The sequence below is a fragment of the Phallusia mammillata genome, chromosome 8, assembly GCF_965637545.1.
Source record: "Phallusia mammillata chromosome 8, kaPhaMamm4.hap1.1, whole genome shotgun sequence".
In the NCBI taxonomy this organism is placed as follows: Eukaryota; Metazoa; Chordata; class Ascidiacea; order Phlebobranchia; family Ascidiidae; genus Phallusia; species Phallusia mammillata.
The window spans coordinates 16235587-16246268 of record NC_137259.1 but is presented as its reverse complement, the minus strand read 5'-3'; the positions used below and the strand labels follow the sequence as shown (position 1 = coordinate 16246268).

General features: G+C 36.8%; 2 protein-coding genes across 2 annotated transcripts; one reads left to right on the top strand and one right to left on the bottom strand.

Annotated features, from left to right (window-relative positions):
- The first annotated feature begins 134 nt into the window (after positions 1–134).
- LOC145204993 (uncharacterized) lies at positions 135–7605 on the top strand. Its single transcript, XM_080077615.1, has 8 exons — positions 135–487; positions 560–610; positions 1050–1094; positions 2715–4007; positions 4751–4831; positions 5914–6209; positions 6597–6785; positions 7352–7605. Exons 1-8 carry the CDS (start codon positions 430–432, stop codon positions 7373–7375), a joined length of 2037 nt encoding a protein of 678 aa, XP_079933741.1. The 5' UTR covers positions 135–429; the 3' UTR covers positions 7376–7605.
- Position 7606: 1 nt separating this feature from the next.
- On the bottom strand, positions 7607–9843 carry LOC145204994 (uncharacterized). The gene is made up of 3 exons (XM_080077616.1): positions 9560–9843; positions 9072–9222; positions 7607–7906 (listed from the first exon to the last, which is right to left on the bottom strand). The coding sequence occupies exons 1-3, from the start codon at positions 9586–9588 to the stop codon at positions 7763–7765; spliced, it is 324 nt and encodes a 107-aa protein (XP_079933742.1). The 5' UTR covers positions 9589–9843; the 3' UTR covers positions 7607–7762.
- Positions 9844–10682: the final 839 nt, after the last annotated feature.

Sequence of the window (10682 nt, the reverse complement as noted above, 5' to 3'; positions counted from 1 at the left end):
AGGCAGAAATACTTTACATAATCCCAACACGGCCGTTTTCGATTCTTTTCAAGTGCCGTCTGTCAGGCCGGCCAATTAAAGACATGATTGACACCTGGTACAAATTACAGGTGGCAGGCAGGCAACCTAACGACACCACAAGATCTTCGTTATGGTGTGACAGCCTCGTGGCCTGCCTAATTGCATCATAGGCAATGGGCATGTGGGTACTAAAGGGCTTGAACTAGCTCAAACTGTTCAATCAGGCAGCTCTCTTGGCGCTACACAAGAGAAAAACGAGCTGAACCATCGAGTGTAAGTCAGTTCCTGTTGAGAATGGAGAGTGAATGAGCGTAAGCGCTGTTTCACGCTGCAAAGCTTGTTGGTTAAGTCAGTTCACGAAGTTAAAAAGAGCCTATAGAAGCCTACATAGTGTACCGCAGCATTAAAATGGATCAGCCAGATCCTAGCAAATTTGTCACCGATGATAAAACTGGCAACGTACCAGGTAATTGTTAGCCATTCTGTTGTGTTTATTAGGCCTTATTGTGACGTTTCAATGGGTTGTTTTTGTGCGAAGGGATACCTACTATTGTGTTCAACGTCTCTCACTCAAACCATTCGGCAAAAGGCAAGTTCTTGTTTACACTTTAAACTTTCATTACAGCAGATTTCCGCTTTCGCTTAATTGAATTACACCCCAGCCATTACTGTATCCCCCTTTTTCGCAGGGGATTGCAGTGTATCACAGCATAGCTGTCAGTTCTGATAATAAACTATAAATATGGCTTATAGTGGCTACACGCTGCAATAATAATCCTGTTTTGTAAACAAGTAGATAGTTCTACAGTGTTTTTGACGACCATTTTAGCTGTATAATATGTAACTACTTAATGGTTACTTTTGACCCACTAAGCAAATAGAAGTAAAGTGCTCTTTGTCACCTGCGCGATATGGACGCGCCCAATTAGAACAAACATTAACGTCATAAAGTATATGACAAGGTAATACAGTAAGTTTTTAACAATCAATAGTGGCCAAGATTAACAAGTTTCCATTTTTTTGTTTAGTTTCGGCCATGAAGCAAAATTCACATCTGGATGTAATTGAAGAAGGTAAGAGTCGTGCTAAAAACAAAGTAAAAAAAAAAGGTTTCATTTTAGAACAATGTTTTGTTCACTTAATATTTAAAACGGCTGGTGTTGTTAAAAATACATTATTTCTATAGTTTAAAATTAAGTGTGAATTAAGTAGCTAAAGATAGATTAGCTGTAAGGATGTGTGTATGGTGGTTTACCTTTTTGCATACGTTTTAATTAAGTTAAATAGTTTGAAACTGTATGTCACTAATAGAAGTATGAGTATTTGTGTATACGTTTGAAATAATAGCATGGCGCTTTTTACGTCAATATGGCCAATATATTCCTTGTAACAATCAAATATAGATTTATTAAGCCATAATTATAAAACCATAATTACATATTCCGTGGTACTGCAGTACCAATCCTTCTTAGGCCGTTTGCAGTGTAATAAGGCATAAAATCGATCGCAAATTTAAATTACGACTTGACTTGCGTTCTGCCGCATTGACAGATGACCAATAGACGTTCAACCCCTATTCGAATGTGTATCAAAATTTGAACACAAATGCATTTGTAAATCGATAATAGGAGTTGCAACTTTTAAGGCACAAGACGAAAGCATTAAACATCAATTATGCATTTTACGCTCTTGTTTATCGATTTGATGTCGTTTTAATGCGTCTTGGACACGGTTAAAATAAATCCAACTGTGTTATACTGCGCTAACAATATTCTGACTAGCTCGAAAGTTATTAAATACAAGTAAATTGCCCCCTAAAAAGTAATTTCGACACGCTTTGCATTTTTTTTAAATCGGGTGAAAAATGTAGTAATTTTGAAAATCAGGTAAAAAAATTATGTTTCCATGCTTTAGCTATTGCGTGGTCCCAAATTTTCATATTATTGCAAAATCAACGCACTATTTACTGTCAACATCCCTTTTATGTGGGGAAGTTTAAATTAGTCTTATTAATATCTCCTAAGTGCTGTCGCACGATCGCTTCAAATTAAACGAGCTTGCATGGTTGCAAAAGAAAACGACTTTTTTGACACTCGTTTTATAATACGATGTAGCCGTAGTGCGTTTAGTCTTGCTGGACTAATTGTGTCATCCACTATTTGCACCCATAACGTTTTAACGTTGCGCAGCTATTTCCGGATTGGTGATTGTTTGCTGCAATTGTGTGGCTATGTTTTCTTTCACCAAGCGAAATAAACTACCAAGTTCAAAGCACAGCATAAACCATACGACATTTTGTACAATTTTCTGCCTAGTGAACATTCTTATATCACTGTTTTTCAACGTTACGAATTGTTAAATACAGATTTCGCATTGTCACATCACAAACGCAACATATTTAGTCATTTATTTTGCATTTTATGCCCATCCCCTATGACCCATGCTCTTCCTTGTTCAAAAATTCAACGTACAGCGCTCTTTGTAAGGCAAAGGTCCTTAAATGTACATCATATGTGACCAATTATTCTACCTATAATGTCACCCAGCGCTCTTTACGGCCTTAGTTTGTGTTGTTTTCCTGCTTCTATATTTGCAAGTAGACTATGAGTAATAGTTTCATTACAGTTTCGGTTTCATTTCAATGCAAACATGTCACCGTTCATAATCCATAACCTTAGTTTGGTCTTTCGTAGAAACCGATGGCAATACACTGGATGCTGCGATCTTTAGCAAGCTTCGTATGCTAACTAAACAACGTATCAACATAATGCGATCCCGAAACCAGATTTCACCGTTCTTTGTTCCGCCAAGACTTGTAGCTGCCGACTTTTACGCCGGCGAAAGTTGGCACCAATACGAGGAAAAGAATTTAGGCTGCCATAAAGCGATTTTACGTCTCCCAGACCAACCGACAACCCATTATTCCGATGTTTTTGAGCCTAAAAACGGTCATAAGCCGCGATATGTGTCTCTGCTTGGTCATCCGGGCTGTGGGTGCACAACTGTTTCGTTAAAATTTGCCGATGAGCTGCTAGCTCAAAATAAACGCAAGTCAGTGGTTCTTGTTTACAACTTTTCATGGATGCCAGCGGTACCATCGGAACGCATGACGTTGCAGCAGTTGCTAATCAATCGAGCTTATCCAAGTTTTACTGACTCTGAGTGCGACATTTTGTTCAACTGGATAAAGGCAAATCAAAAGCAGTGCATGCTGATTTTTGACCATTTTAACGTGAACCGGTTGAATATGGATAAAGCTTCACAAGAGATAGACTACCAGACCAATGCAACAGTCGGCCAGCTATTTGCTGCTTTGCTATCTGGTGATTTGTTAAAAGATGTCAGAATTTTGACAGCTTCTCGGCCTAACAGTGTCCTAATGCTATCAGGCAGACATCGACCAGACGTTACCTATCTTATGTACGGCTTTAGCGAGGAAAGCGTACATACTCTATGGACTAACCTCGTTGGCAAAAACTCACGCCAACTCTGGCAAGAGCTTCGGCAGAAATCCAGTCTAGTGTTAACCATAATGCCTGGCTCACCATTCCTAATGCATAGCGCTGCATTGGCTATTGAAGCCGGCTGCGACACAACGGCTCAAGTCTACTGCTTCATGTACAAGCACTACCTTCGATCCAATCACTGTGATCTCAAACCTGTCATGTTCGACCGCCTACGCCGCTTAGCTTTTGACCACACTTCTGCACCGCTATCAGCTCTTTCGATGTCTATTGATGACATCAAGGACTTCATGGTGGCCTTGCCGGTGCGACGTGAAAAGAGGACCTGTGATCGTTTGACAGATCGGGACATTAAGCTCTTCTTTATACATATCATTGTCAAGGAGTACCTAGCTTGCGAATATATTCTATCCAACTTGTCTTGCACTGAATTGGCCGACTACTTAGCGACTGAGGTTTCAAAGAGAAAGCATCTGGAACTCCTTCTTTGTTCGATCTTGCTAGATGAGCAAGTACAAGTCGGTAAGTTATTTTTTATGTAATCAGATACCATGTATCATTTGACCTGCAGTAACCAGTTTTTCCCACTATTAACCAGAATAGTTAAGTTCTCTTTTAGCCCATAGGCTTTTTAAAAATAACTTTGATTACAAAATTTCTACACTTGAAATACGTTTGTTTCTTTTGTACAATGTGGTATAGTTTAAGAAATTGAAGTATTGGCATTATTTACTATAAAATCTGGCGCGTGCCCGACTCATAAACTTAAGTCGAGTCGGGTTTGGGCTCGGACTTTTTTTAACAAACGTGATTGATTCGGGCCCGACTTTACATTTTGTGTCCGTAATTTTTACTAAAGAAACTAAAGATACCTAGGAAGTAGATAGTTGCTTGACATAACCTAATTCCAAACAGCCTTTAAATGTCTTGTTTAAGCCATTGGCTATTATTGTCCATTGTGTATCTTATTATATACTTGTCAATCAAACTCGTGGACCTAAACGGGCTTCTCAAAAGCGATTCAGGTTCGGTCTGGGCTTCGGACTTAAACTTTCGGGTTCGGGCTCGAATTTCGGGACCGCTTACACCTCTATGTTGATAATTTGTTGCATTTTAATATTGCGTTGGAAATTCGTTATGAATGTTTCGGTCTGTGGTTAGTGCATCTAAGTGTAGCTTATGTTCTGTGTAGGCTGAATATATGCGTTTAGGCCTGTATCAATTAATTAACAAAAACGTATTTATATTTTGCCCACGTTTTGTAGAGTTTCCTATTGAAGAGGAGAAACGGGCAATTTTCTGTGACCACGTGATCGACGTGTGTAGGTCTACAACAGCTCCTGTATGTAAGTACTCAGTTTGTGGATTTTGTAAAAAAATAGGATAAAAGCAAAGAAGAAAACCCAGCAAAACATAGCATGTCCTTTGTTCTTTCTTTTTTTCCTATGTTTGTCGTGCACTGTACTAGTCGCATTCAGTGTTATTTACCCTGATGAAGATGACCTGTATAGGACGTCGAAACGTCGGAATAAAGTTGCATTTGCTAGAAGAGCTCTATAAACTTGATATTATGCCTGGTAGCAATAGCTTATAAAACATAGCATGTCAATAGAACATCAATCGCTACGCAAACTATAGGCATTACCCCTTGAAAATTGACATAATTCAAAAAATCCTATATTAAGTGTTGGCTAATGTGAAGTGAAATATTGGTTGAAAACAGCTCTATGTAGATTATGTTACTACGCAATAATTGATAAACAGTTTTACGCGTGTCATAACGATCGTAGAAGTCGTGCCATGCAACATCAGTAGTCGGTCTCATTGAGCGGATGTTATATTATGTTTCATGATGGGGTTTCCCTTTACAACATTCAACTTACCTAAATCGACAGGCAATGGGGTATTATGAAACAGTTTCTGCTTATTTTGTAAACGTCGCTGGTGCCTATAAGGGGGACTTAATCATGTAAATTATAATACTATATCTGCTGGGGTCCTACATTTGGGCTAAAATGTTAGTCGTTTTGAGACATTATGTTTTAAATCAGCATGTTTCCTGCCATTCACGCGTGTTTTCGCCTTTTTTACTAGTTTTTATTTGCATCTTGGTTTTTACATTCATTTATATGAGAATGATACAAGTTGCTGTCGATACGTTATGTTTTACACTAATACAGTGGCTTGTTTGTTTCTGGTTAGGATTTTTAAAACCGTGAATTGTGAACCTCAGCATTTCTTGTAACAAAAACTGCAATCAGGTTAAGATTAAAACTGACATTTTTTCAAAAAAAAACATGAAAGATGATCGATTTTTGTACAAACTATAACAAACAACGTTAAATTATGTTTGTTTTACAAGCTATATATGCTTCTTCGGTAACAGTTGTAATGCGAAAATAATCAAACCGTCGTTTTTATGTTACAGATGGGACATGTCGAGTCCCGAATCAGCTTGACGCTGCCAAACGTAGCCGTTACTTGAACATCCTCCAGGTGGCGCGCGAGGGCAACTGTCCTGAGTTGACCAGAAGTGTCGCTGCGGTTTTTCCCGATTACGCCGATTTTAGCGATCACAAATTCACCGAGAGTGAGTTTCATTCCCTTTGCCGCGTCCTGGCTCGTTGTGAAAACTTCATTCAGCATCTTGTGCTTGTAAGATGCAGGTTAACGCCAGGCGCAGTGGATTATCTCACACAAGCGCTTGCACGTATGTCTGGTTGGGTAAGTGTTGAGGTATTTTACCGTGTTTATATAATATAACACAGTAAAGCTCGGTTAAATCGGATTCGATTAATTCAGATCTTCGCCTTATGAAGATAAAACTTGAGGTACAAATGATTTGTAATGTGGTAAGACTTGGACTATAATCGACATCGGTTGATCATTTGTAACTTATATTAAGTTTTGTCCAGGTTAGGTAATGATCCAGATTAACCGAATCCAGTTTGGTTTACTGTATATGGCCTATTGGTCACCGATTCGGTTTCGGCCCGAATCTTTCTAGACCGGTTGGATGCACCCCACTTTTACTTTTGTGTTATTATTTAACAGAAATCACAATTAACCTTACGTGCACAATTAACCTTACTCGTGCATTATTTCAAACAGGTTGTCACTTTAAATTTGAGCGGGAATCGATTGTCTACTAGAGAAATTGCAATGCTGTGTCGGTGCCTTGGCAAAATCGAACGGTCGCTTATTCTTAAGTCGTGTCTCTACGATAAAACCGACAAACTTCGGACCTTCAGCGACGACGAGAGACTCCTGCTGAAAACCGCCATTTCCGAGACGGGCTCGGTAAATATGAAAAGAATTATATTTTTGAAAGCAAAAAACAATTATTAACCTTTTGGGTAATTCTGATATACGCTAATGTGAGAGAATATAGGGTTACCAGACGTTCGGAATTGGGGAAATCTGTGTCCGGAAATAGTTTTTAAATACACTCTTCATGTACAGAATTTTAGTGTTTTGTAGCCTAACCAGCAGTAGTTTTTGGAATTCTTTAAATTTATAACTGTTGTCTGTGCTGATTTTATTCACTATACATCCTATGGCTATGCGTATATTCATGTATAACAATACTGTTAAAAGACCTGTACAACATTTATGAAAAATGGCACTTTTAGTTGGTAATATGTAACAACATGCTACATAATGCATAGTAACAACTGTTTGGTTTCGCCAAAAATACTTATTAAAATCGTCAGGAATTTGGCTCACGCACATATAGTAACCCTAGTCTAGCACCAAACTAGTTGTACAGTAACTCTTGTCAGCAATTTCACACCCTAATTGTACTATCATATTCACTTAGTGTGTTTGTGCATTAATCAAAATGTGAAACATTTGTCGTTTTGCAGGAGGCTAACATCATTGGAGACTAAAAGTTCCAGTTGATGGGAAAATACATTGATGTTTCGTGTTCAAAATATCACATACTTCTATCCTTGCTGCTTCAATTTTTATTTTTGTTTCAGCATGTTGTGTTACATATAAAAACAGTAACAGTTCAAATATTTTTGTTATCTATTAACTGTGTTTTATATTTCATTTTATTTTATGACCTTTCTGTTTTTTCCATGCAATGCCAACAAAATAAATTTTAAAAGCGTCACTTAAGTGTTTTCAAAAACTTTTTTTTCTTTCGAATTTATTGTTGCACAAGGCAGTTTAAAAGATGTAAATTCGTTTACACACCACACATTTATGCATACTGAAAAACAAAGTGTGTCAGCTAGAAAACACAAAAAAGTTAAATAATAAATTCAAGATTACTTCGCCTTATCAGATAAATACTGGTAACATTTTTTACACTGGTTGGTTAGGTTGTCTGGTGCATCTGCAAGGAAATTAATGGACTTGTCAACTCCATAATTCCACTTTTCTCCAAGATTTGTGTTTGTTGGAAGTCCAACCTCAAAGAAAATGAACAAATTTAAGGACATGTTGATAAAGTTTAATTTATCTATGGCACTGACAGGTGTAGCAACATCAAAATACTTTTACAAGAATTAATTACATACAAAACTGTGGATACTAGGGCTACAAAGAGAACATATTTTGTGTTGTAAAAACAATTTGATATTTCTGGACAGTTTCATAGCTGAAGTAAATTTAAAGTCATAATGTCTTAACATTGTGCAGCTATTTCTAGCTAGGTGGATACTTTAGCACAATTCTGCTATTATGATTTTTTTCACACGATGAAATAAAATCAACTCAAAATGGTCAGCTTATTGCAACAAAATAATGCTTACACTGTGTTGGTAAAGACAAAACTTTGAAAGAAATCTGCCAAAAGACCCAACTTAACGCATGATTTGTAATTGCTTCTGTGGAGCTGCAGTAATATCATATCACTAAAACTAATCCCTTTTTCTTATTTTTATATGTACCCTATTGAATATTTAAACTTTAGTAAATACTGGAATTAAAACTGTTGGTTTTTTGTACCAATTAGCTATGTAAGGGACATCACTGGTTAGTAGTGTACCCATGTCAAAATTTTCACATATATACCCTTATACATCTCACTTATTTATAAATCTTCCAAACATTTAGCCTACTTCTATCAAACTATTTATGTGTCTATGAGAAATTAATACAATAATGCATGTGGTTTTAGATTTGTAGATTGTATGGATTAAAAGATCATGCTTTCGAATAGTATGCAACTAATCAAGAGTAGTCTGTACATCAAATGAGTGAAACAAACTTTGCCCAAATCACGAAGTAACTAAGTTTAGGTTTAGTGTGGGGGCACTAGAATTGTGAATTAAAGTAGTTAGTTAGTAGTTTTTTTGTGGCTACACTAGCCCATACAGCCAATGTCCTATCACTAGCTCCTGCGATTGGGATAGGTCAAAACAATGTACACTGTCTGCAGCTTAGTTTTATTTTATCTCATAAAATGCAACTTGAAACAGAATACCACTTTATATGAAGTGGGCTAAGTATAGTCAAAGATGTCCCTTATAATACAATTTGTTTCATAACAATTGTGTTTACAACAAAATGACCATGGTACTTGCACAGTTGGTTTTAAACATATCAAAGCTTATGCAAAAATTGATAAAATACCTTTGTCAAATAATTTCCCCCGAGTCTGTTGTCAACATTTTCGGTTATATTTTTAATTGCAGTTAAACTTTGGTCCGTATCATCTCCCCATAAACCATTTCTTGTTGTAAGATAAACTGCTCCACCAAATATTCCAACCTTTCCACTAAACCTAATTCAAAGTAAAAGCAATAATAAAATCAAAGGTTGCTTTAAGGTTTTTTTGCTGGAAAATAGCCATGTTGAAAATGAGATGCTTTTAAAGAAATAGCGGCATAAATTTTTTTGGGAAATTTTAGGGTTACTGCAAATTTGAAATTTTTATACACTGCAATAATAATTACCTTTAAATTCTGTGTGGTCATACTTTACAATTTGGCTAGTTGCAACCTTAATTTGGAACAATATTTTATACCAACAAGATTAAAGGTAGAATAAAATAAAACACAAATAATTTGCACAATACACATAAAACAGAAACACGTATGAAACACATTGGTCAAACTTACTTGGCGGCAGATGCAATAGCTGATGACATTCTATCACTTTTTCGTTTCAGAAACACGCAAGTCCTGACCTGATTGTCACTTGACTTTACTGAACCAGAACCAACAACAGAAAGAAGCAACCACAACGAAATCTGACAATTTAGCCAATAAAGTATTGAATAAATGAAGGTGATGCAACAAAATGAAACGCCAATGTCGATAAGGTTTCGTCACTTTTAGTATCTAATGCTATTGCAAAGAAATCACTTTTAACACAATAAACCTAAAATTAGCTGTTGGATAGTTTTTTTTTACCGGTACTCTGAATTGTTTAATATTCGACTTGCCCATACTGCTCTGGTCTGGACCTAAAAAGTGGGATTTTACCTTTCGGGAATTTTTGGTAATGAAAGTTATGCGTCGTGTAAAAAAATATGTAAAGCCATAGTTGTCTTGTTATGTAATGTTGAAATCTTGCAACCAAAAGCAATGGACATCTACTGCTATGACAAAAGAATATTAAAGCAGGCAAGTGGCATTTTTCTACATATTACTTGCCTTTTTGGTGGGAAAAGGCCTACTCTAACGTTCTTTTTAAACAACTGACCTTAGCTTGGGTTTTGTTTTCTTGGAAAGTGTTTACTTTGGGGGCTCGGTTTCTTTTTGTTGGCTAGTTTTCTATCGTACGCTGTTTTACCTTTCATGAAAATGGTAAAACACTGTCAGAACATGCCAAAACAAGTCGTGTACTTTTTTAGGGATGCAATGACGCATTTAACGGTCGTGACTGTAGTGACTTAACAAGCAGCGCTGGAAGTTACGCAGTTTCAGTGTAGAAAATACAGTTTCAGGCTGTGATCTCAACTCAAAAAATTACAGCAGTTAAAATGTATAAGCATGGTCAGTGGTGTAGGCGCGATGAGTCTTGGACTTAACACACAATCAATATTGATATTTCCTCACATATATATATTGTTTTAGTGTTCTTTTTATTGTTAAGTGGCTTGCATTTGTTTTTGTTTTTCTTTATGTTATGTAGTAGGTGGCCGTTTTACGGTTAGCCTTATCATTAGCCCCGCGAAAGCGTTTTTACGAGGGTGCTTTTCGGTGTTTCGGTTTCGGTGAAAGTTAAACAGCTTTACGA